Source organism: Silurus aristotelis, assembly GCF_946808225.1.
Source record: "Silurus aristotelis genome assembly, chromosome: 25".
Taxonomy (NCBI): Eukaryota; Metazoa; Chordata; class Actinopteri; order Siluriformes; family Siluridae; genus Silurus; species Silurus aristotelis.
The window spans coordinates 9,048,890-9,076,388 of record NC_139598.1 but is presented as its reverse complement, the minus strand read 5'-3'; the positions used below and the strand labels follow the sequence as shown (position 1 = coordinate 9,076,388).

At 38.2% G+C, this 27,499-nt stretch overlaps 2 protein-coding genes across 3 annotated transcripts in view; one reads left to right on the top strand and one right to left on the bottom strand.

The window, feature by feature from the left end:
• LOC310719859 (uncharacterized protein) overlaps positions 1–27,499 on the bottom strand; it is an 81,359-nt gene that overhangs the window by 21,481 nt on the left and 32,379 nt on the right. The gene's annotated exons all lie outside the window — the stretch shown is intronic.
• The window catches only part of myripb (myosin VIIA and Rab interacting protein b), a 126,026-nt gene that overhangs the window by 82,479 nt on the left and 16,048 nt on the right, over positions 1–27,499 (top strand). For both annotated transcript variants that reach the window (XR_014531568.1, XM_083529858.1), the window contains exons 5-13: positions 6,911–6,991; positions 9,220–9,317; positions 9,950–10,030; positions 10,132–10,293; positions 19,704–19,881; positions 20,076–20,689; positions 21,357–22,355; positions 25,013–25,195; positions 25,862–26,023. Coding sequence is in view for 1 of the 2 variants with exons in the window: in XM_083529858.1 (XP_083385984.1) it covers positions 6,911–6,991; positions 9,220–9,317; positions 9,950–10,030; positions 10,132–10,293; positions 19,704–19,881; positions 20,076–20,689; positions 21,357–22,355; positions 25,013–25,195; positions 25,862–26,023 (2,558 nt within the window). In the remaining variant the exon portion in view is untranslated. The remainder of the gene's footprint in view (positions 1–6,910; positions 6,992–9,219; positions 9,318–9,949; positions 10,031–10,131; positions 10,294–19,703; positions 19,882–20,075; positions 20,690–21,356; positions 22,356–25,012; positions 25,196–25,861; positions 26,024–27,499) is intronic.

Here is a 27,499-nt window from a genome sequence, read left to right as displayed (position 1 = left end):
ATATGTTAACTGCTGTAGTACAAAATAGCTATAAAAAGAGAATGTAACTGATAAATGCAGAAAGCTAAATGGCTTAATAAAAAAAAAAGGGGGAAAAAAAGCATAATGCATAAGAATTCGCTGAAAACCGCAACAGGGACTAAAAATGTAATCATTTAGTGCTGCTGTTATTTGCTGCTTTTGGATTTAGTGTTTGTTCACACCGTTTTTATTGAATCCGTCACTATGTCGCATTTATGTAGCTGATTGCGCAACCTGTTGCTCACGAGATGAGGATTATACAGTTTTTTGCTTACCGTGCTGATGTTTCACGTTTATCCATAAAACCAGTGTACTGTGGTACTTTAATGACTCATAAGCTCAGCTTTGCATAACTTGCAGGTTACAGTCTTCTTTATTGAGTTTTCATTTTGCACAGTTCCTTTAAGTCCATAAAATGTAAATAACCTCAATTCAAATGTAAATAGAATCTGTAAAGGGCTTGTTATCTTTTCCTAAAATTCACTGTAATCTCAGTGAACACTAATAGGCTCGCTGTTGACTGCTGAGAGTAAGTTTCTTGAAAATGTCTATGTTTAGTTTCGTAATGGCGATTAATGTTTCCGCTTTGGGCGACCTCAACAGACTCCGAGCAAATTCAATTCAATTCAATTCAATTCATTTTTATTTGTATAGCGCTTTTAACAATGAACATTGTCTCAAAGCAGCTTTACACAGATAATGCGGTGATTAAAAATGAATATGTTCTTTATGAGTAAGTTTGTCCCTGATGAGCAAGCCGGTGGCGACTGGCGACTGTGGCAAGGAAAAACTCCCCGAGATGGCATAAGGAAGAAACCTTGAGAGGAACCAGACTCAAGAGGGAACCCATCCTCATCTGGGTTACACCGAATGTCCATTTGTGGCGGGTATACAATGTAGACACGCAAATGAGACACGCCTCTTGATGCAGCTCGATGCAGGAAGAATAAATGCATATTTAACCAACCATTCATCTAGAAAAACTTGGTTTTCAGCAGCAACTTTTCTTATTTTTGAGAACGCTATTGTTTTTCTCTCACTGAAAGTTTCATCGGTTTGCGCATCGCTCTCTGCTGCCTTCACTGCACGCGCAGCTGCACGTCGTAGCAACGGTGAGCATAGTAACTGTAGTAGCAGCTTTACTGCCCTACTAAGCTGACCTTGATGTGCCTGATAGAAATGTGATTTTATTACAAAATAGCGGTTGGCATATATTTAGTTCATTATGTGAAAAGGTTTCGTGGTCCGGCTGGACGCATCTTGGGGGGGTCCGGGTTCGGAAGGGAGTCCGCCAGTTGGCGACCCCTGATCTAGAGGCTGTCTTTAAAATTGTTTTTTTAACTCCTTATATTAAGATGGCTGTTTATAATTTGAACTGAGCACAGGGCAAATCTTATTTGCAATAATTTTCCAGGTTTAAGCAGATCCTACAGCAAGCATATGATTAGTACTGATCATGAGCCACAGCCCAGAGCCATTTTGCTTTCATCCCACTGTAGATATTGTGCTTACTGTTTATATGTGACTGTATATATATGAAAAATATATTGAATATACAATGTACAATACTTCCAGGTGTGTTAAAGTTAATTATAATACAAATTATTTTTTAGTCTCAGATCTTAATCTCACAATGTTGCCTGTATTTATTTATTTAATAGGGACAGTGCTCATTGATCCACAGTAAAATACTCCTGGAACTCTGGCTGCTGTATTCTAGACTAACTATTTTTAAATCAGCGGTTTAAGTTGCACAGTCTCAATTTGGTGGACCTGGATTGACGACTGCTTGCACCTAGCAGACGGTCAGTTTAGCCTGTTTGTCTGCTCCCTGGCCTTGGCTTTGGATAGTCACTGGTTAACTAGTCCTGTTCAGAGTCTTTGACCTATACTACAAGAAATAAGCTCCTTCTTTGAGTGGGATAGAACCCTAACAGGGCAGTCATGCCCCCAAAATTGCTCCAATAATCTATAATTCAATTCAATTCAATTCATTTTTATTTGTATAGCGCTTTTAACAATGAATGTTGTCTCAAAGCAGCTTTACACAGATAATGTGGTGATTAAAATATGAATATGTTCTTTATAAGTAAGTTTGTCCCGAGATGGCATAAGGAAGAAACCTTGAGAGGAACCAGACTCAAGAGGGAAAACATCCTTATCTGGGTTGCACCGAATGTCCATCTATAGCAGATATACGATGTTGCAGGGTACAGTGATGATGATCAGAAGCGAAAAGTAGTTCTGAGTCAGTGTAGCAGACTGTTGACATTAACTACAGTCCAATCCATCCTCAAAGCACCCGTTCTTGCTCCGGAATTTCATGGAACCACCCAAGGCGTTGATGAGAAACTGTCCCAAGCTGCACAGAGTGACCTCTATCCACTATCCAGAGACAGGCCTGGACGAAGTGGGAAGATCCACGGAGGGGAGAGGGGCAGGAACAGTGGTCACTGGAGCCTCAGGAGCATGTTTAACTCGACTGTGTGAGAGAGAGAGAGAGAGAGAGAGAGAGAGAGAGAGAGAGAGAGAGAGAGAGAAGAGGGTGACAGGAAGAGAAGGATATGGATTATTAAGTGTCCTTATTGTTGTAGGAAAGTTAATATCACTGTGCAGTTTGGACTCCAGCAAGACTCGCTATGGCAGCATAACTAAAAGGGAGAACCAGAAGGTAACACAGACATGAGGGATCTCTGGGATAAGAGACGACCCACCACACCACCGTCAACAAACCTAAGTGAACGTGTGAATGTGAGGGCACGACAGCATACAAATATCCCAGTTCACCAAACACTCTATATCCATGTTCCCTCCAGATGTCCGAGTGGTCTATCAAAAACAATGTGGGCACAATATTCACAACATATCTGTACATACTGTAGTATGTTAAACTCAGAGAGATTACTTTTAATATGTGATTAAACCTTATTTTTGTTGATTTTCTTTAGTTATTCTTTTACTACATTCAAAAGTAAATGCAATTTTAATTTGGAATATGAATCTAACTTAAAAGTCAAACAAAACATATTCAGTAGGTTTTATGGTCAGAGACAGTGACGCTGCACAAAGTGGTCTCCAGTTGAAGAGAACTCCATTCAGAGATGGGCACTGGAATTAATCAGGCAGATCGAAAGTAAAGAAAGGGACAGAAGCACTGGCCACTGGTACCTCAAGAACTTAAACAACACATTCTCACGTTTGCAAATTTTCATGGTTTATTTCTGTACAACTGTGTTGCAGAGGGTTACATTTTTGGGTTGGGTGTAAAATTAGCTCTAGGAATTTTTTTTACATCTACTTAGTTTTCAATCTAGATGCATTTTTACCTGCCGCAAAAATTATTTCTGTCCATATGGAAGTATTTTGTCTCTAATTAGACTCCTCTGTGTATAAATTCATGGTCAGGCTTTTAACAGTGCAGCAGCAGGATCACACTGCAGGTTGTTGTCATGGTGATATTGAAGAACTATTTTCATGGGTTGGTGATGCGGAGGGGATGGAGGGGATCGATAGGGAGGAGACTTTCCAAAGAAGTGATCTTAGTACTGTAGTACTAACTAGTAGTAACTGAGTAATGTTTTAGTATTCTCATATTGTATTATTGAGACATATCACATCTATTTAACAACTGAAAATGACTAAATATAATAAGTAAATAAATATTACTATATATTTATTACAGTACTGTGCAAAAGTTCTAGGCGGATGCAAAAAAAAGCTGTAAAGTAAGAATGCTTTCAATTATATATTACTTAAAAAAATTTAAAGAATGCTAAGGATGAAAAGAGGAAAAGAGGAAGGCCAAGGAGGAGGATTATGGATTTGGTGGGGGAAGACATGCAGGTAGTTGGTTTGAAAGAGGCAGATGTAGAGGACAGGGGGGTATGGAGACGGATATTCCGCTGTGGCGACCCCTAGTGGGAGAAGCCGAAAGAAGAAGAAAAAAGTGATCGGAAGAAAAATCTAAATCAAATCAATGTTTGATTTGGCTTTCAATTCTTAAACAATTCTTTAATTCTTGCACACTGTGGACACTTGCACAAAGTCAAGGATTTCGTTGGATCGGTGACAGGTGTATGATTGAGAAATTATACAAAGCAGGTGCTAATGCTCAAAATATATAGGTTGAAACACTGTCATTAACTGAAACAGAAACAGCTGTGTAGGAGGCTTAAACCTGGGTGAGGAACAGCCAAAATCTGCAACTAAGGTGATGTGAAAGACTGTGAAGGCATGCCTGCATACAGCAAAACACAATATAGTTATATTGCATCAGGAAGGTATCTCCCAGGCAACTATTTGTGACTGGGGTTTCAAGATGTGCTGTTCAAGCTATTTTAAAGAAGCACAAAAAAGAAGCCTTGTTGAGGACCATAGATTCTGTGGTCGGCCAAGGAAACTTAATGCAGCAGATGAAGACACATCATGCTAACTTACCTACAACACTTCAACACTGGAAGATGTCCGGCAGAGTCATCAGCAAAGAAATGGTGGAGACCAGTAAGACCTAGGTACACACATTTACTGTTTACCCATTTACATTTACTAATAGAAGTCTGGCCAGGAGTAGTCTTTAAGGAAGAATTGTGACCAATAATTTTGTGCTAAGTGATTCAACTATGAACAAAAATATTGTAACTGGGATGCAGAAAAGCAGGTGCATTGGAGTGATGAGTCAAAATGTTAAATATCTGTATGTAGCTTGAGGCAAGGTGTTTGCCAAGGCTGGAGAGGGGTACAATAATGAGTGTCTGCAGGCAGCAGTGAACTATTGTCTAGGTTTTTATCTTGCATTTGCACTTGCAGTTTGGGGCTGCATTTCTGCAAATGGAGTTGGAGATTTGGTCAAGATTAATGGTAGCTTCAATGTTGAGAAATACAGGCAGATACTTATCCAACATGAAATTCCATTTGTATATTAGTATTAGTATGGCGGTGTCTGATGAAAACATAAAGCCAATGTCATTAAAAACTATTTTTAATGTAGAAAGAACAAAGATTCCTAAAAGTGCTGCCACAGAACCCTGATCTCAACATCATGGAGTTTGTCTGGGATAACATAAAGATAGTAAAAACTGCGTATCTACAATAGAAGAATTTAAGCTGTTTTACAGGCAAAGGGTAGTCACACCAATTAAATGAAATAGGCCTAAATATCTATGCAGAACATGATTATTTAAAAAGATGAGCACTTCCCATATCCAAGTAGTCTTCTCAATAGAATGTTCTTCAACAAGAATATATTCTGTAAAGGTTAGATATGCACTTCTGGCCACATAGTTGATATTTATTTTTGATATTATATCCCCTTTTGATGTATGATGTATGGGTTACATAATTTTAATTTCTAATGACTTTACACAGACTTCAAAATATAAATACACATTAAATTCAAAAATAATTCATGTGTGCTTTAAATCCTGCTAGTATTTGGTGACTAAATATTTTTTTACAATGCTGAAGTATCTGTCTCTTTTTCCTCATACTGTATTTTGTGTATTATATATAAAGTATATTTTAGACTTAGTCAGTTGATTCTATTAAATATTTGACCATCTATATATTTCAATATTTATTATTGTATCTGCTACCGAAAAAATATTTTATTTGTTACCAATAAAATAATTTGTTCAGCATGTATAATTCAGATTTCTGTTTCTTTGGGTTTAAACATTATTAAAACAGGGCTCTAAAAAATGGGAAAGGACGTTTTTTTAATTTGCTGCTGAGCTATGTTGTTGTTTAGAAGGAGTACCTTGAAGCAGGAAGCACTAGTGTGACAACAGATTAGAAAACACACACACACACACACACACACACACACACACACACACACACACACACACACACACACACACACACAATATCGAGCAGCCCTGTGCCACCTGTGGGGACCTTCAAGTTTCTGGGCACTACCATTTACCGAGACCTGAAATGGGAGTACAACATAAACTCCATTCTCAAAAAGACCCAGCAAAGGATGTACTTTCTATGCCAATAAAGGAAGTACAGTCTGCCACAGGAGCTGTTTATGCAGTTCTACACTGCAGACATTGATGTGCACTGTCCTGTGCACATCCATCACCATCTGGTTTACAGCAGCAACAAAACAGGACAGGAATAGACTGCAAAACACAGTTAAAACAGCAGAAAAAATAATTGGTGCTCCCCTGCCCACTCTCCAGGACTTGTACCATACAAGAACCAGAAACCGGGCAGGAAAAATCACTATTGACCCTTTGCACCCTGGACACAACCTCTTTCAGCTCCTCCCTTCTGACAGGCTCCACAGAACTCCAAAAACTGCTAGTGTCTACCAAAACTGGCAGTTTCTTTCCCCAGGCAACAGGAACAGTTTCTTACCCCAGGCAATCACCCTCATTAACAACTCACCATAAGTATATTCCCTGCTTCATATCTATAAGTACTGCATTATCAGAACTGTCAGTCATCACATCATCCGTATATGTTACACAAACTATTGCTGCTGTATATTTTACAAAGGTTTTAAAGCAGCTCTTTATCGTACCTGAAGCACAATACTGATAATTGCACTACCATGCATTCTCACACTTTATATACATTACTGATCTGTTATATACTGTACTCTGTATTCCTATTTAATACTTGTACTGTCTATATTGTCTCTGTTTTGTCTTGTCTTGTCTGTTTTGTCTTGTATAGTCCAAGCTAAATGTGTAGTGTTATTTATGTCTGTACTTTTGAGAGTCACTAATGGCTGGAACCAAATTCCTTGTGTGTGTCAAAACACTTGGCCAATAAACCTGATTATAATTCTGATTTCTTTAACGAATAAAGCTTAACGTCATTTGAATATTATTTGTCAGTATTTTACACTTTTTCGCTATCTCTGTCCATGTTTACCCAGAGGTGAGTGCACCTGAAGGCAGCAATGATAACGATGGCAGTGTTTGTGGCAGTGACTCTGCAATCTCCAAGCAAAGTGAAAGTAAGCGATAAAGCATACAGTATGTCTTGTGTAGTGTGTGCTAGCAAACTAATAGACATGTCATTAATCACATACACCTGTTTTCTGTTAGCTTTAATTAGCACAAAGATTGTGTGTGTGTGTGTGTGTGTGTGTGTGTGTGTGTGTGTGTGTGTGTGTGTGTGTGTGTGTGTGTGTCCAGCTTTTGTTGATGTTTTCATGTTAATTATGTGACACTAATCAACAACTAATTGTTGTTTAGTCTGCTGGGCACAATTAATACAGTACCCCAAAATATATTTGCGAATTCCAATCAATATGCTCATATATATGTGTATATAAGGGGTAACACTTATTCTTACTAAACCTTTTTGGTACAGGGCTTTTGGTTCAGTGTACCGAATGCACTTATTTTGACTTGTTTGTGTAGTATACGCCTTTCACTTTAAACGCAGTGTCACTGTTCTTTTAATTATTATTATTAAACTGGAAAACATAAACAACAATGCCAGCGGTATTAAAAAGAAACGAGAGTTAGTGCAGTGACTGTGGCTACTCACTCTGAAATACAATTTGTAGTGTGTTTAAAACTCAGATTTGCACATGCACGAAATTCCTACAATTGGCAATGTTTTATGACAGTCTAGGGATATGGATTCTTTTGGGCTTTATGTACAAAATGTCTTTTAAAAGGAGAACATCCTGACAATGTCACATATAGAGAGAGTAAATGAATGAAGGATGGAAGGACTGAAGACATTTATTAAATTATGCTGAAATAAGTATAACAATTAAGTAGAACATATCTTTAGACTTAATTACCTGTAAAACATACACACGTCTATTTTTACATATTATATATTTTTTTTACAAATATTATTATTCTTTTTTAATTATTTTATAAAAAAATATTTCAGTATAACATATTATTATATTATTTTATTAAATGTATTATAACATCACAAAGCTGATGGATGTTAGACATATACTGTAGTGTTTCTCCACCTTCTGCTTGAGGACGGTCCACAGGTGCTCAATAGGGTTCAGGTCTGGAGACATACTTGGCCACTCCATCATCTTCACTTTCAGTTTCTTCAGCAAGGCAGTTGTCATCTTATGTTCAGAGTCGTTATTATGTTGGAAAACTGCAGTTTGGCTTCATTTCTGAAGGGAGGGCATCATGTCTTGCTTCAGAATGTCACATTACGTGTTGGAATTCATGTTTACCTCAATGGATCGCAGCTCCCCAGTACCAGCAGCACTCATGCAAATCCAGACCATGATGCTACCACCACCATGCTTGACTGTAGGCAAGAAACAATTTTCTTGGTACGTCTCACCACAGCATTGCCACACATGCTGGACACCATCTGAGCCAAACAAGTTTATCTTAGTTTCATCAGACCACAAAACATGGACAAACTGTTTGCAGGCTTTTTTGTAAAAGCCAGCTTAAGAAGAGGCTTCCTTCTGGGATGATGGCCATGCAAACCAACTTGTTGCAGTGTACGGCGGTTGTGTCTGAGCACTGACAAATCGACATTCTGTTTCTGCATCCTCTGAAGCAATGCCGGCAGCACTCATGCATCTGTTTTTTGAAGCAGCTTCTGCACCTAATGCACAGCACAAAGACTCAATTGCGTTGATCGACTATTGCGAGGCCTGTTCCGAGTGGAACCCTTCTTGGAAAACCTCTGTATGACCCTGGCCAATGTATTGTAACTCAGTTTCAGGTTGCTAACCATCTTCTTATAGCCTAGGCCATCTTTGTGTAAATCATGTTCATGTTTTTGTCTGCTTGACAGATTTGTATATCTTGTATTTGTTAGCAGTTAAAACTTGGTGCTTGAAATCAATTCTCTCATACTGACCACTGGATGTTCAACATGGCTCTAAGGATATGAGAATTAGAATTGTTGCTCTCCACAAAGATAGCCTAGACTACTGTATAAAAATGATCGGTAACACCCTGAAACCCTGAGTCATGCTCTATGTTGAGTATGGTTTCACTAATAATAAACAAACCTTTGCATACAGCATCCATATTTGTCCATGTCCATGTTGATTTGAGTATTAAAAGCTTGAAAAGTATTCATTTAAGGTACATTTAAGAACAGATAAAAATTACAATCATGTGATTAATTGCGATTAAATATTTAAATCGATTGACAGCACTCATATATATTATATATACATACACACATACACATTTGGCGCGTGTGTGTGTGTGTGTGTTTGTTTGTGTGTAGGTCACAGCATTGCAGAGACTCTTACTGTTGCTCTACGTGTTGCTGAAGAGGCCATAGAGGAAGCAATCACTAAAGCAGAGGGCTACAGGGACAGTCTGGTTTGTTTCCTCCTGCTCATTCCTTTTATAAATCCACTAAAACCTTTTTCTTATGTATACTTCTAATCTATCTATCCATCCATTCCACATATACATACATTCACACATTAACCTAGTTAATGGCAATAAAAAAGATCATTCCCTTTATTTACAGTATACATTTACTGTCCATTATTTACCAAATAACCCATCAATTTGGCGATCTGACAACCTATTGCAGCTTCCCAATTAGTCATTGTTCTACCCAGCCACCCATTTATCCACGTCTATGAATAATTAATCTATTCTCTAAAAACCACACCCACACTCTTTACATTAACCATTCATTCCATCCTTACATTCTTGTATCAATCATCATTCTACTAGATCTTTGCTAGTCATTATTCGATTCTATGTTTTTGTTTTGCAAATTTTTCTATTTATTTGTCCAACCATATGTTCCACCTATATATCCATATATATCACATTCTTATATATATATATATATATATATATATATATATATATATATATATATATATATATATATATATATATATATATATATATATATTCATTCTTTCATGTAATGATTTATAGATCTTTTTAGTTTATCCAGTGATGCAGTGCAATCTTCAAATTTTACTCTTTAGGAGAAGCAGAATGAAGCTCGATATCTGCGTGAACATAGAGAGGAGCTTGTAGAAGAACTTGCAACCACAATTGTTCAAAAAGTAATTGAATATAGGCATTTATTTTTGAGGTCAGTTTCTTTAAAAAATAATAAATTATTGAATGCTGCATAGTAAATTGTAATTCTATTTTATTTCTGTAGATTATTCAAAGGGGGAAGCAGCGCTCAGAGATGCAAGCAGAGTATGACTTTGTTTGGTCTCAAACTCACAACAGTGACCTGCACTCCCCTACCTTAGCATCAAGCACACGTGACACTTCCCAGCCCAGTACTGTCACAGAGGCCTGTCGCAAACACTCTTGGGTAAGACTATGAAGTCTATGCAAAACATATTCTGGGTCATTTAAAAATAAATCTTTTTGACAGCTCCTAATACAGTAAAAAAAAAAATTTTAATGCAAATATACAGATAATTTATTCAGTACATCACTCTGCCCATGCTTATTTTGATTATGCATGTGTTCGAAAGTAGCTAAAACTTTATTTAGAATGTCTGCTGAATAGATGTTTTCTTTGTGGACTGTATTTTTGTAGAACACTTAGAACACTTCAGAGCATCATGTTCTTGAATTCAAGCAGACATAACTTTTGTTTTGTAACATTCTGCGTTATCCTACTAGAAGTAGCTATTAGAAGCATTCAAGCAACTTCTTCTTTTTCTTCTTCTTTTGGCTTCTCCCATTAGGGGTCGCCACAGCGGATCATCCGTCTCCATACCCCTCTGTTCTCTACATCTGCCTCTTTTAACTCAACTACCTGCATGTCTTTTCCTTCACCACATTAATAAACTGCCTCCTTGGCCTTCCTCTTTTCCTCCTTCCTGGTGGCTCCATCCTCACTATTCTTCTACCGATATACCCCATGTCCCTCCTCTGAACATGTCCAAACCATCTTAATCTCACCTCCCTCACTTTGTCTCCAAAACGTCCTACATGTGCTGTCCTTCTAATAAACTAATTTCTAATCCTGTCTATCCTCGTCACTCCCAACGAAAACCTCAACATCTTCAGCTCCTGTCTTTTACTCAATGCTATTGTCTCTAAACCATACAACATCGCAGGTCTCACCACAGTCCTATAAACTTTCCCTTTCACTCTCGCAGATACCCTTCTATCACAAATCACTCCTGCCACTCTTCTCCACCCACTCCACCCTGCCTGCACTCTTTTCTTTACTTCTCTAACACGCTCTCCATTACTTTGCACTGTTGACCCCAGGTACCTGAACTCCTCCACCTTCTCCAGCTCTTCTCCCTGCAACCGCATCACTCCACTGCCCTCCCTCTCATTCACACACATGTACTCTGTCTTACTCCTACTGACTTTCATTCCCCTTCTCTCCAGCACATACCTCCACCTCTCCAGGCTCTTCTCAACCTGCTCCCTACTCTCACCACAAATCACAATGTCATCCGCAAACATCATAGTCCAGGGAGACTCTTGTCTGACCTCGTCCGTCAACCTGTCCATTCTCTGACACACCTGACTTCCTCATACAATACCACAGCTTCTCTCTTGGCACCCTGTCGTACGCTTTTTCTAAATCCACAAACACAAAATGCAACTCCTTCTGATCTTCTCTATACTTATCCATCAACATTCTCAAAGCAAATAATGCATCTGTGGTGCTCTTCCTTGGCATGAAACCATACTGTTGCTCACAAATGGTCACCTCTTCTCCGCTACTTTTTCCCATAACTTCATGGTGTGACTGACCAACTTAATTCCCCTGTAGTGACAGCAGGTCTGCACATCTCCCTTGTTCTTAAAGATCGGTACCAGCACACTCCTACATTCCTCAGGCATCCTCTTACCTTCCAAAATCCTGTTAAACAATCTGGTTAAAAACTCTACTGCCATCTCACCTAAACATCTCCATGCTTCTACCGGTATGTCATCTGGTCCAACCGACTTTCCACTTTCATCCTCTTTAATTGCTGCTCTCACTTCCTCCTTACTAATCCTATTCACTTCCAACTTCACCAACTCCACACCATCCAACCTTCTTTCTCTGTCATTTTCCTCGTTCATCAGCTGCTTAAAATACTCCCTTCACCTTCTCAACACACTCTCCTCGTCAACACATTACCATCTTCATCCTTTATTGCTCTAACTTGCAGAACATCCTTCCCAGCTCGGTCCCTCTGCCTGGGCAACCAGTACAAATCCTTTTCTCCTTCCTTAGTGTCCAACTTCTCATATAGCTCCTTATATGCCTTTTTCTTGGCTTTCGCCACCTCCCTCTTCACCTGCTTCCGCATCTCTTTGTACTCCTGCCTACTTTTCTCATAACTCTGTTGATCCCAATTTTGTTTTGCCAACTTCTTTCTCCTTATGCTCTCCTGCACATCCTCATTCCACCACCATGTCTATTTGTCTTCCTTTCTATTTACAGATGTTGCACCAATTACCTTTCTAGCTCTCTCTCTTATCACTTCTGCAATTCTGCAGTTTCCCAATCATCCAGCAACTCTTCACCACCACCGAGCCCCTGTCTGACCGCTTCCCTGAACCTCACACTACACTTTTCCACCTTCAGTTTCCACCATCTTATTCTTCTTTCAGTCTTCACTCTCCTTCTCTTATTCTTCACCTCCAAAACCATCCTACAGACCATCATCCAATGCTGTTTGTCTACACTGTCCCCTGCCAACACCTTACAGTCTCCAATCTCGTTCAGGTTGCATCTCCTACATAGAACATAGTCCACCTGTGTGCACCTTCTTCCACTCTTATACGTCACCCTATGCTCCTCCTTTTACTTAAAATAAGTGTTCACCACTGCCATTTCCATCCTTTTAGCAAAATCTACCACCATCTGCCCTTCCACATTACTCTCTTTAAAGCCATACCTACCCATCACCTCCTCATCACCTCTGTTCCCTTCACCTACATGCCCATTAAAATCTGCCCCAATCACCATTCTTTCATTCCTAGGTACACCTTCTGCCACCTCATCCAACTCACTCCAGAATTTTTCCTTTTCCTCCATCTCACAACCCACTTGTGGAGCATAAGCACTAATGACATTTATTATTACCCCTTCAACTTGCCGGTTCACAATCACCTTATCAGAAACTTTATTAAACTCCTCCCTCAGAATCACCCCTACACCATTTCTCTTTCCATCCACACCATGACAGTTTAAACCCACCTCTAATGTTCCTGGTCTTACTTCCTTTCCACTTGGTCTCCTGAACACACAACATACCTACCTTTCTCCTCTCTATCATATCAGCTACTTCTCTCCCTTTACCAGTTATAGTATCAACATTTAAAGTGTCAACCTGAACCTCCACTCTCCTACACTTCTCCTTTCCCTGCCGTCTCTGTAGACGTATTCCTTCTTTCTTTCTTCTTCTTTCGGCTTCTCCCATTAGGGGTCGCCACAGCGGATCATCCGTCTCCATACACCCCTGTCCTCTACATCTGCCTCTTTCAACTCAACTACCTGCATGTCTTCCCTCACCACCTCCTCCTCTCCTTCTCCTCCTGCCAACAGTAGCCCAATTTCCAGTGGTACCCTGTTGGCTAACGATACCTGTGTCGTTGGTAACCCCGGCCTCGACCGATCCGGTATGAATTTTTTTTTTGTGATCCGCATTTTTGATTTGGCACATGTTTTACTCTGGATGCCCTTCCTAACACAACCCTCCCCATTAACCCGGCTTGGGACCGGCACTAAGAGTGCACTGGCTTGTGCAACCCTAATGGCTGGGTTGTGGCATTCAAGCAACGATTGGATAAAATGTAATATAAATAAAATAACTGAGAGGACATTTTCCCCCACCCTAATGATTGATGTGAACATTACTCACAGCTGCTATATTATCCATATCAGCATCATTTATATGTATTATGAAAAAGGTGTATACCGGTGTTCTTTTTTTTTAAACTGCACAATGAGTATACATAAACAGGATACTTATGGGAATTCTTTTTATATCCAAAAAGGCATTTGGCTACAGGTTTATATGCATTCCTCCAATGCCACTCTTTCCCGCTAATTTACGCAAATGTTCTTATGCAGACGTTATGTCATGAAAAGATTTTAACTTAAACACTAGAAGAGGCTTGCACGGAATATCAATGAAATCTGCATTGTATGTTTTTCATAATTCTCTGTCACAACACCACACCACACCTAACAAAATGTAGTGTTTAAAACAGCATTTGTATTCTGTCTTCAGTATACCAAATAGTGAAATTCTTCTCATTTGACCTACATATCTAATCAAAACTATAGTATTTACTGCCCTCTACTGGTAAGTTGTTCTGTATCCTTTACACAACAGTGAAGCAAAGAATTGCTTGTCATTTTTTAAGATGAACAATTGCTGCAGTATGACAGAGGGATTAAGTTACTTGTGTTTTTAACCCAAGTAAGTATTTAAGGCTTAAGATGGCACAAGGAGATCAAATTGTTCTGCTCATTAGAGCAAATAATTCAGGATAGAGGTTTTGGATTCAGAAATTTGCTGAACTTAAAGTATCTGTGTTGCGATTAGTAGAAAACCTACCTTTCCAGTAAGCATTAGATCTGAGCCACAGGTTTCAGGTCCAGTAACAAGAACTGAGAAGTAATTCACATTCCTAGATTAATGTTTGTTTTAATAGAGTTACCTCTTTCTTTTAAAAATTATATCACTTATGAACACCAAATGCAGGTATTGGGTTTTAACATGTGGATATTGATTTACCATATGTGTGTAATAGATATTTTGAATCAAACTGGTTGCTCTTTTTTTATTTTTTGGGCCTTGATGTTTGCATGATCTGATGACTCATTAGTTTATGTTCTGAGCTTTAAAATGCACAGATCCTGTCTGGGTCTATTTATGTGTTCATAGACAAAACAGTGCAGCTTGTTTTAGCAACTTGGATTTGCTTCACAGCAAATAATTAACAATTTAATTAATAATTATTTTTACTAAAATAAATCTATTTATTTCTATCTCTTAATTAAAATTAAAATTAACAGCCCACATCTCCTTCTCATTCCATTTTATAAGGTCCATAAGTCATGGTTTTTCTTGATTATCTTAACTTCTTAAAATTAGAATAATGTGTCAAGAAAGCTCAACACTTTAGTCAAGGACCCTGGTACTAAAAAAGTGTTATTCCTTAAACCAGGAAGAACAACAACCCCAAAACTCATGAAGATTTCTTGCCCAGTTTCTTAGCTGTTGGATGTGATCTTCAGTTACCAGAGAGAATTGAGGACAACAAACAGAAAAGTGGAATCAATCACAACCTGACATAGATCTTGACCCTTCCTAGACTCTCCTGTCTATCTGAAGCGACTTCTGCTAAGACTGCCTTCAGCAAGGAAGAGTTGGAAACCTATGAATACAATCTGTGCAAGCAGCATTTTTCTTATCTTTGCAACCAGCTCCTTATGCTTTGTCCTCTATGACTGCTTAAAAAATGTTCCTCTCTTATGATAGTAAAATTAAAAAAGCTGCCAAAACTTCACTCCCACCACTATTCCTACACTACAGTATATGTTTTCAGTCTAGCAACAAAAGAGACTGTGCAAATCATTTTATCCTGCAATCCTATCACCAGGCCATTTGGTCTAAGCTTCAAACCACATTACAATATCTCCTCCCGTTCAGCTCTGTTATTAATGGCTCCATAACATCTAGGCATGTACCTGCATTCAGTATCACTTCTCTCTTTTCTTGCTAAAAACCTCAGCAGTCAACGGTCTCTGTCTTTCTTCAAACAAGTAGACCATAATCAGTCCAGTTTCAAAGCAGCACATTGCACTTAAACTGCCCATGTCTGTATCACTGAGAATCTCCATGCCAGTAGATCATCCAAATTGTCATCAATCATCATCCTCCTTGACTTTTCAGCAGCATTTTGCTCAGTCAAATATAATACATTCTCTTGAGTCTTGGAATTTGTGTCACAGTATGGCAGTTTTTTGCTTCAGACAAGAGTTGTCTTCTACACCTGCTCTATGCAGGTTCTCCTCTTGTGTTTCATAAAGCTCTGTATTTGGTCTTTTTTTGTTCTCCCTTAATATTTGATATCTTGCTCAGGTCATATCCTCACATCTCTTTTCATACCACTTTATTCCTCTCTGAGACTCTCAGGGTTTTTGGCAGCTCATCAACTAAAAAAAAACCCTGAGAAACTGAACTTTTGTTCATCCCATTTATAGCACCCCCATATCAAAATTCTGTGATTTTCCTGGACAACTCTCACATCTCATATTCTGTCACTGCATGCAAACTTGGAGATATCAACTGTCCTTTTCCTCTCAACTGCTTATCTAATTAACTCATGTCAAGTTCTTCTTTATGGCATCTGACGAATTTGTCTGTTTCTATCTATGCTTATGTACTTCAGTCTTTGTCACTTCAAGACTGGACTGATTGATATGGCTAGCTACTGCCTCTTGCAGGGGAATAAAGAGAAAAGGGTAATAAAGGTCAAATCAGCCATACTCTCTTCTCTTTCTTGTTTAAACATTGCACATACAACCTTCTTAACACAACATGTTATAAGAACTTTTTTTAAATCAGTGTATGAAGATAGATTTGGATAGTTTTGTAAAAAAAAATGAAATGTATTTATAAACCACCGCAAAAGTTTAATTTCTCAAAACTGGAAGAATGGTTAAAGTGGAAACAAAGGTTGTATCAGGGCTTGAGTTACAGCCAGAAGAGAACCAGGTAAATTAACTATTTTATACTATGGGTATAATGGGTATGTGCAGTGAGGCAGAAGATCTCAGTGTGTATAATACTCTTATGGAAAGGCTGAATGAACACTTTATAGTACAAAGAAATGTAATATTTCAACATGCAAACTTTAATATGAGACAACAAGAAGGAGAGAGTTTGCAGATGATTTTCACAGGATTACACTGCCTAGCAGAGCATTGCAGGTTTGGACATTTATACGGTGAAATGATTCGGGACAGATTTGTGGTGGAACTAAAAGATAAAAGCCTGTCAGAATAACTCCAAATGGATCCTGAACTCAATTTAGAAAAAGCTGTCATATGGGTACACTAAAGTGAATTGGTTATTAAAAGCAAGAAGTGCTGAAAACCCTATTTCAAAGGTGACATAGCAACAGAAGTCACCATTGTTCAAGTACATCAAAGACCTTATAGTAAAGGAAGAGTCATGAAGCAGAAGAAGAGGCTTATTAAGATGGCAAAGAAAGGGTAGGGAAAAGCTCCATCTTACATCAAATTTCAGTACCCAGCAAAGAAACCCTGCATCATTTGCAGGGAAAATTGTCATTATGCTGAAGCTTGCAGATCCAGAGGCATGAGTAAGGTAAACAACATTCTTAGACAATGCTAATACAGAGCAAAATGATGCCCTGGCAGATAAAACTCGAATAAAATAATACAGAGGTGTTGCTAATTGGACACATAGGGCAAATGTAACTGTGATTTAAACTTAGTTGTTCAAGAGGAAAAACTTTAGTAGAAACTGCTGAAAACATTAAAAATTATTTTAGAACCTGGCCAAAACTCATTGCAGAACAAAGGTAAGTGCAAAGCTAAAAATTTTGGATACAAAGAAAAAACATGAATTACAATGGCTCTGCTCTGGTGACAGCAATTCATTCTTCAGGGATTATAGCTGAAAATGTACACAGTGAAACTTAATAGTCTCTTCTGTTCTGTTGAGATTTGCTTTACTTCCTTATCGGGGTTTACTGTGATAATTATCATTTTGAAATGAAAGTTTTATCCTTCTTAAATCTTTCTTTCTATTTATCCTAAGTTTATTTAACTGAGACAATAATTGGAATTAATGTTAATTTCATTAACTCATTAAATCTTACATTTAGTCAAATCAACTATGCACCAAAACACAGGAACTGAGGTGCAGAAAAATGGAATATCTGAAATATTTGCCTGTAGCAGGAAGCAAACTGTTTGCTCAAGTCTGGATAGCAGAACAACAACAAGTCTGCAGGTAATAGTCAAGTCAAGTGAAGTCAAGTATTTCTATAGCACTTTTCACAACAGACAATGTCTCAAAGCAGATTTACAAAATTTAACAGTTAAAGTGAACGATGTGTATTTATCCCTGATGAACAGCCATGGTGACTGCGGCAAGGGAAGACTCCCTTAGATGTTATGAGGAAGAAACCTTGAAATGAAAAGGGGAACCCATCCTCAATTGGGTGATATCAAGAGTGTGATTATAAATATTTCAACAATACAGAACACTGTAAAATGGGAACTTACATGAGCACTGGAATGTAAGATTATAAGTAATGTTTTTTCTACAGTCTTATACAGTCATTTAAAATTATGGAACCAGGAGCTACTGAGCAACTGATAGAATAGCTCAACATTTGCGATCATCATAGATCCAGCACCAACCTCTCCATGCCAGAGCCTTTAAACACTCAAAGAGGTCCAATGTCCAAACTCCACATGAAGTGGGATCCAAATGGCGATGGTACATCTCTAGATGGTTCGGGATGGTTGCGAGGTCGACATTTACTTCTTTAAAGGTCCACAATCTTAATAAGCTGGGACGTGACTGGAGCTGGCGCAACCTCAGGATGCAATAGTGAAGCATGGTGGAAGTTTCCTCCAAGTTTGGGGTTTCATTTTGGCAAATGGACTTGGAAATTTTGTAGGATTGAGGTGTTTGAGGTGTCCTCAAATCTGATAATATATGCAGAATCTACTCATCATGGGAGCATTCGATTGGCCGTGAATCTATTCTGCAGCAATACAATGACCCCAAACATGCAGCCAATATTATTAAGAATTATCTTAATTGTAGATAAGAAAAGGGAGTCCTGCAAGTAATAGTTTGGCCCCTACAAATCCCTGATCTCCACATCATTATAATGTCTGTCTGGGATTACTTTAAAAGACAGAAGAATTTGAGGCAGCATACATTTACAAAAGATCTGTGGTTAGTTCTCCAAGATGTTTGGAACAACCTAAATTCATAGTTCCTTCAAAAACTGTGTGCAAGTGAACCACCAACAGCAGGTTGGCTCACACCAAATATTTGAGTTTTGAAAATTCTTTGCTCCCAGTACAATTAATAATTGTGGTGGTGTAGGACGCTTTACACTGCACTTCCAGTACAGTTCCTACACAGGTACCTGAACCTGAAACAAGGCTTTTGTAGTTGGGCCAGATATTTTGTATTCAGATAATGTTCCTGTATTTTCCATCACTTTAATAAAAGGAAAAGACGATGCTAGAAGGGAGAGAAAACCCTCAAAGTACTTGAGAGACTTTGTGCATAGTTAGCAGGTGCTTTGGGGAAAAATTTGATCTTCTTATGGGCAGCATAAACCCCCCACTCTCAGTAGAAGGCATTCTACCCCTCCCTTTTTAGGTTTTAAAAAAAGTGTTTGAATATTTTTTGGTAAAGGTACAAAATAAGAATATCTAATGGCTATTAGTGGTTTTAGGGAAGATAAAATTGTTGAATATTGTGTTTTATATTTATATCCTCTTATATACACAAATCAAATGACAAAAATTATATGCAATTTCTTATTTCATTTGTTACTTATTTTATTTTGTGCCCTGTTTAAAACAATCATTAATTAAAAAAAAAATAAAAATCAATATAAAATAATCAACAATAATATTAAACTGTCCTGCCATGTATTTGTTTTTCTTTCATCTGCTGATCTTATTAAGAGCCCAAGCTGTAGCATTGGTTAATTGTTTATCTTTTGTATATTTGTCTATTTTAGCGGTCCCTATCAGCATTGTCCCTGACTAGTGAGGAGTCCCCAGACAAAACTCCTGAAGAAGACAAGGTGACTGAAGCTGCAGAACCAGAGTCAAATCTTGAGATTTATTCCTCTTTTCGGAGAGAGTCACGAGCATCTATCCTGGGGTGGAAAAATGTGGATCGTCTGGATAACTCCAGTGAGTTAACTCTTGCTTTATCATGTTTTCCTAAACACAGTGTGAGATCATGTCATGACTTGGCAATGTGTGCCTGATATTGACTCAGTCCTTGGTGCAATAGTATTGTACAATTAGAATAAGAAAAATAAGCATTTAAACCAAAAGCAAACAAGTGAAGCAGATATTTGCACTTTATATTTCTGTTTGTGTAGGTGCTTCCTCTGTTCTACAGTCTCCGGATGGAAACTGGTTTGCCTTACAGACTTCCCAGCATTCCCGACCGAGCCTGCTTACCAAACGGAAAAGCTTGGTGTTCAGTGTCTTAGAGAAGGAATCTGGCGTGGTTTCGGCTTATGACGAGATGGGGTCAGATTCAGAGGATGGAGCAGAACGTGATACCTGGGGTTTAGCTCTACTGCAGTTCCGTCAGCGTCTTTCAGAAGAAACACGATCATCAGACTCTCAGCGTGACACAGAACAGTATCCACCAATAACCTCACCCTCCTCTGGTCATTTCACCAACACAGAGACCCTAAACTCAGATTCTGAGAACTCAGTAGCTCCCCCAATTCGAACACACATCCCTGTTCAGAATGAACCTGAACCTTGCCCCCCCTATTTGCCCTATGATCACTACAGGCCTGCTATCAGGCCTCCACACTCACCAAGACTTGGTGCACTGGATGTGAACTTTAACCCTCAGGTGGTTGTGGATAGCAGTGAGGGGGAGGAGCAAGCTGAGCAGATTCGAAGGTTGCGTCGTAGGAAGCGAAACAAACGAGAGACACCTGAACAGAGCTGTGTGCAGACTGCACTGTACACAGGGGTGAGAGTATTGTTAAACCATTCAATTATATTAACATATTTATGTTGCCTTCCATTACAAGTGAGATTTGAGCAGAACACAGGCCATGTAAACAGTTCAGATGATCAACAGTACAGAGCCACCACTGCCCCAAAGTTTTCTGGTTCATTATAGACTTGATAAAAAACATGTAATGACCTCGTAATTGCCCTTTTCTGACACTGATAAATATATATGGCTAGTTCGGGAATAAAAAAAAACTGAAATATGGGCAGGAGCGCCTTGCATAGAAAAGCTCGAAGACTTGGACCATTGCGACTTACATTTTCTAACCGCTAGGTGGAAGCACATGCTCATTGCATACTGAAGAAGTCATGGGAAAAAAACGGCACTGGTGAATGGTGCTTAAAATGCACTGGATTCATTCAGACTTATAAGACTTATAAGCCAGAAAATAAGCTTCACTTCCCATTTTTAAGAACATTCTGCATTTGCTAGTGCTATATTTATTTGTAATGTGTGATATCAGTGAATATTTACTGGGCTTTATATTCATAATACATATTACACTGTACAGTGTACAGTCTTCACAGGGAAGGGTAAACAAACTAGGAGTTTTTTGTGTTTGAATGTTGGTTATAATTTCACTTTCAGGCTATAACAAGCTTGTCTCCCTGTCCATATCTAGGAGAACAGCACTCTGCTGCTCAACACCATGGTAATGAAACGACAGGATAGTCAAGAGATTCTGAACCCTCTTCCACCTTCTACCTTTCAATCGACAGACACTGTGACCTCACCCAAACATGTGACCTCCACTGCCATGACCCCTGAATTTGTATACCAGAACACAGTAGCCTCTAACTTTGTGCTCCCTAGTACAGCAATGCAAAACAAATCTGAAAATGACACTATGGACCATGAACTGAGGTCAAAACTATCTGAATTGGTTGATCAGATCAGTAAGGAGGAACTGACCTCATCTGATGATGAGCCAATGCAAAAAGTCATTGATAGGCAATGTTATGGAGAGAGGGAGAAAGAAAGTGATAGAGTCAGATGGAGAGAGAGAAAGATTGGGGCGCATAAAGAGAATAATGGCAAAATAGAGATGGAGAGGAATAAAAGAAAAATGGAGAGACTGAGTGAAAGATGGATAGAAAGACAGATAAGCAGAGAGTGTGTGGAAAATGAGGTGGTGAGACAGAGCCACAGAGAAAAAGACCAGAAAAAAGAAGGAAATGATGATCTAGTGAAACAAATGGAAAAACATCTAGATTGGGACAGACAACAAAAATCAGAGAGACAAATGCAGGTTGAAAGGAACTGGCAAGTTGGACAAGTGGAGACAGAAAGTGAGAATGAAACAAAAACAGAAAACTTGAATTTGGTAGAAATAGAACCACTCATGATAACTCGAGTCAATGGTATGAGAATGATAGAAGACTTACAAGAGAGCGAAACACAACAAATGACAATAATTACTGAGCAAGCACAAGAAGATAGGCTGGAAATAAAAAAGAATGTGGAAGAAGAACACAATGTAAAAGAACATTATTCGACTCAGGAGATGGAAAATAGAGGATTGCTACAGAGAAACAATTCAGAAAGAGCTTCTGAATCAAGAGCGGAAGCACACAACCACAGCACCCCATCTGACCCAGAGGAGCAACAGTCTTCAACAGAGGTAATTCTGACAGTAGATTTGACCCAGTTATCACCATTTAACCATTTAATTTTTTAGATATTCATTACTAGGTCAACTTTATGTATCATTACTTAATCCAGCACAGACAAATCTACAAGTGTATAAAACTAGTAACAAGCTATAAAAATTTTAATTATTAATTAAAAACAGAAATGTATGCAGTCAACATAGACAAACACGAGCTTGCTGGTTAGTCTATTTAATATAATTCGAATTCATTCATTCATTCATTCATATTCATTCATATTCATTCATCTTCAGATCTGAATTCTAAGAATGCTTTAGTTGTCTACATCTATCTTGTTTAAAAATTTTAGGAAGCAACATGACCCTGAAGACATCATACAGTTTTGTCCCACTGCCTGGATGATAAGTCTGATAGTTTTACTGAACTTAAGTAGTGGATGTTTATAGAGCATAGACATCAGATCGATATAGCGATGGTAGAAAATGGCATACAGAGCATTCAGAGGATTTGGTTTTGTTTCTGTGCATTGTACGCTCATTCCGGAACGTTGCTGGTCAATAAATGTGGGGTCACTGGCACACACACCAACCAGGCATAACATTATGACATTAGAACATCTTGACCAGGTGAGTGAATAACACACATTTCTTCAGCATGGTACCTGTAAGTGAGTGGGATATATTGGGCAGCAAGTGAACATTTTGTTCTCAAAGTTGACACGTTAGAAGCAGAAAAAAACGGGTGAGCGAGTTTGACAAGGGCCAAATTGTGATGGCTAGACGACTGGGTCAGAGCATCTTCAAAACTGCAGCTCTTGTGGGGTTCCTGGTCTGCAGTGGTCAGTATCTATCAAAAGTGGTTCAAGGAAGGAACAGCTGGGTGGCCAAGGCTCATTGATGCACATGGGGAGCGAAGGCTAGTCCGTGTGGTCTGATCCAATAGACGAGCCCCAAAAGAGGACCTGCCTATACACAATATTAGGCAGGTGGTCATAATGTTATGTCTGATTAGTGTATATGGAATTATGTATGTAAACCTGTACCAGAACCTTTACTAACCTGTTGGAAAGTGAGGAGGCAACTAACACACAATGATACCAAACGATTTCACAACACCAAAAAAAACCAAAACTCTTTTGGAGCTTGCTCCGTGTTGCTTGTCTAAGGTCACTATTGGGAAGACATAGAACTTTAGCTTTACTGTGTATATCATTTAAATATTAATGTGTAACACAAAAATCATTAGCATTATTAAATAACATTGCTCGCTAACAGCAAACTAGACTTGCATTCTTTGCATTCCACATGGGAAAGCATTTAATCAAAGCAGTAATCTTTTTTAATTGTTTGCTACTGAGAAAACTAGGGTATTTGAATGCTGAAGGAGAACTGGTAAAAGCGGAACCCAGTAATCTTTTAGAAAAAAAAAGTATTCATCCCTAAATGTATGGTTTATTAATGGCAAAGTTTGTAATCTGGTTTTGGGTTTTTTGGGGTTTTTTTTTGCAATTTTATTTTCCAAATAATGTTTTTTACCATTATCATGTTAATTTTAAATGAATTTAAAATTCATACATATGTGTGTTTTTTATATGCTTTTAAATCTGTGTTTTTCACTAAGCCAACAGTGGTACACCCGTTCTGGTGTGTAGATGTTAAAAATATCATCTGAAAGAAGATGCTGCTCTTATTCACAAGTGTGCCTCCAGGGCTTTTTTGACATTAACACACAAACACACGAGCACATTTACTTTCATAACTCTACTCTTGTCCTTTTAGAAGGTATTTACTTTTTTTATGGATCAAAGCTTCAGGCTACCATTAATTGATCACTGGGTTACATCATACATTTCTGTGTCTCTGTTTTTCGCTCTCATCAACATCATGTCACTTTCCATCTGTCTTAGTCACTTTCTTAATGGACCACTGATTTTGTTGGATTAATCAAAGCTAGAATGGCTTTGATGTGTTTTGGGATGTCTTGGTGCCTGTTGAAAGATGGACAGGATGACTCTTTGCCTTGATACTCACATTCAGCCACTTCTTAGGTTAATGTAGGCAGCTCTTATTTGTGCCTTATTGATGTACAGTACAGTATGTGTGTGAAGTGAGAGGTGTATCACTTAGCATCACTTTTGGTGTACTGCTTCTTTACATTTGTACCTGCATTTATGTGTTTATTCACAAATGGGATTGTGCTCTCTCCCACTGCGTAAATGAAAGTGTGTGAGCTACTGAGCTTTATTCATCACCAGTCATTATTTATTCTTTATTAATTATTCCTGTTTTGTTGTTGTTTTTGTTTTTTCAATACCCTTTGTCATCATTGAAGCCTCAAGGTCAGTCATGAAGAGCGATGAGTGAGAATGAGCAATTTTGTGTTTGTGTAGGTGTGTTGTGTTTGAGAAGTCTGAGTGGGAGACTTCTCAATCTGGACATTTCCTGTTCAGTGCTTGTTTTTCTAGGCTCCAAATGCTTCATTGTTTGCATAGAAATACTTTTATGGTAGTTTAACTGTGTGCAGAGACCTTTAATTTATTGTGTGGATGTGTAAATGATGTGCTTTTGTGTGTGTGTGTGTGTGTGTGTGTGTGTGTGTGTGTGTGTGTGTGTGTGTGTGTGTGTGTGTGTGTCTGTGTGTGTGTGTGTGTGTGTGTGTGCACGTGCAGAATTATTCAGCCGCTTCCCTATGCAGCATCACCACAGAGGTTCTCAAGGTCCTAAACGCCACAGAGGAATTGATCGGGGAAGGTAAAGGTCATGACCCCCATGAGTCCCCAGCTAGGACACCACTCTCTTCTGGCCCAGACAGCAGAAAACTGGACCAGCACCTTACCAAGCTGGAAGAAAATGTAAGACCAAATACAATTTTAAACTGTGAAAAAGTTCATTTAAAAAATCTATTTTTATTTTGTGGATAAAAGTACAGAATAAATATTTGTGAGTGGAAAATTACAAAGTAAATGTTTTATATTTCCATTTCAGGTTAGAACTTTAAGGTATTTGTTTAGTCTTTCAAGAACTGAAGAAAAATATACCAATAGACCAGTCTTCTCTAAAAAGAGAAAAGAGACTCCTCTAAAAAGATGCTCTAATGTTGCACCCTTACTTTTTGTTATGTTTTTTTTTTTAAATCTTTCATGTGTCTTAAGTAATTATATGTAATACTTACTATATAACATAAATTATCTAGTTAATCGTCATGGCACCAAAACATTTTAACTGAACATATTGAAAAACAGTGAGGGAAAAAAGATTGAAAACATTGGAAGTACAAATCAAAAAGCCGCAATCATCAGTAAGGCTTCTTATTTCTTATTATAATCATGCTGTAAGGCAGCAAATATACTGCAAAATGCATTAATTCTGCATCATTCACAATTATTTTAACAATGACTAGAAATTATTATCGAGAAAATGATACAGCATCTCTTGTGTGTGTGTGTGTGTGTGTGTGTGTGTGTGTGTGTGTGTGTGTGTGTGTGTGTGTGTGTGTGTGTGTGTGTGTGTGTGTGAAGGTATATTTGGCTGCAGGTACTGTGTATGGACTAGAGGGGGCACTGAGTGATCTGGAAGACTGTGCTCGCAGCATCAGCAGTTCCACTACTGAAACAGAAATGGCCTTCCTTGAGGATCAGGTGGCTACTGCGGCTGCTCAAGTGCAGCAGTCTGAGCTACAGGTGTGTGTGTGTGTGTGTGTGTGTGTGTGTGTGTGTGTGTGTGTGTGTGTGTGTGTGTGTGTGTGTGTGTGTTTTACAATGTTTAGTATCAATCACTAAAAAGACAGAATTGTTTTTACATAATCTTCCAGCAAAATGCAGTAATGATTACCTACCTTTAATTACCTTCACCAAGTTTCTCTTTCTCAAAATACTGAGAATTTTGCTACAGAAATACCAAAATGTTTATAAAAAAAACAAAACCTGTGATGTTTCATTTCATGCTGTCCTTACTTGTTTAGATTTTTTCACAAAATGCGTTTTTGGGGTAGTATTTGACATACCGTAATTTCCTGAATTTTACAAATATTTATTTTTTTAACATAAATAAGCCGCACTTGTCTATAAGCCGCAGGTGTCTACACTGAAACTAATGAACTTTACACAGACTTTAACGAAAGACAGTGTCTGTTACACGGTGTAACGGGTGAAATATTTTGCACTTCTTTAGGAGCATAGCGGTATTTTGGGAATAGCCTGGCGCCGCATTTTTCCACTATTACTGCATGTGTGCAAGACCGAGGAATATGTCCTTATTATTTTCTGATGCTCATTTCTAAGTTTCTTTGACAAACCTGTAACGCTGTTGCCAAGAAAAATAAAAAAGCACGACATTACTTTCGCAGAAGCCTATTATTACCATGTAAATAAAAAAAATAATAAAATATGTCACTGTGGCAAAATTCCAAGCATCTCCTTTTAAACAAAATCATCAATATCATCTTATCACAATTTATATATTTAATCAATCATATGGAAATAAATATATATATATATATATATATATATATATATATATATATATATATATATATATATATATATATATATATATATATATACAGTGGGTACGGAAAGTATTCAGACCCACTTAAATTTTTCACTCTTTGTTATATTGCAGCCATTTGCTAAAATCATTTAAGTTCATTCTTCTTCCTCATGAATGTACACACAGCTCCCCATACTGACAGAAAAACACAGAATTGTTGACCTTTTTGCAGATTTATTAAAAAAGAAAAACTGAAATATCACATGGTCCTAAGTATTCAGACCCTTTGCTGTGACACTCATATATTTAACTCAGGTGCTCTCCATTTCTTCTGATCATCCTTGAGATGGTTCTACACCTTCATTTGAGTCCAGAAATTTTTGATTATACTGATTGGACTTGATTGGGAAAGCCACACACCTGTTTATATAAGACCTTACAGATCACAATGCATGTCAGAGCAAATGAGAATCATTAAGGTCAAAGGAACTGCCTGAAGAGCTCAGAGACAGAATTGTGGCAAGGCACAGATCTGGCCAAGGTTCCAAAAAAATTTCTGCTGCACTTAAGGTTCCTAAGAGCACAGTGGCCTCCATAATCTTTAAATGGAAGACGTTTGGGACGACCAGAACCATTCCTAGAGCTGGCCGACCGGCCAAACTGAGCTA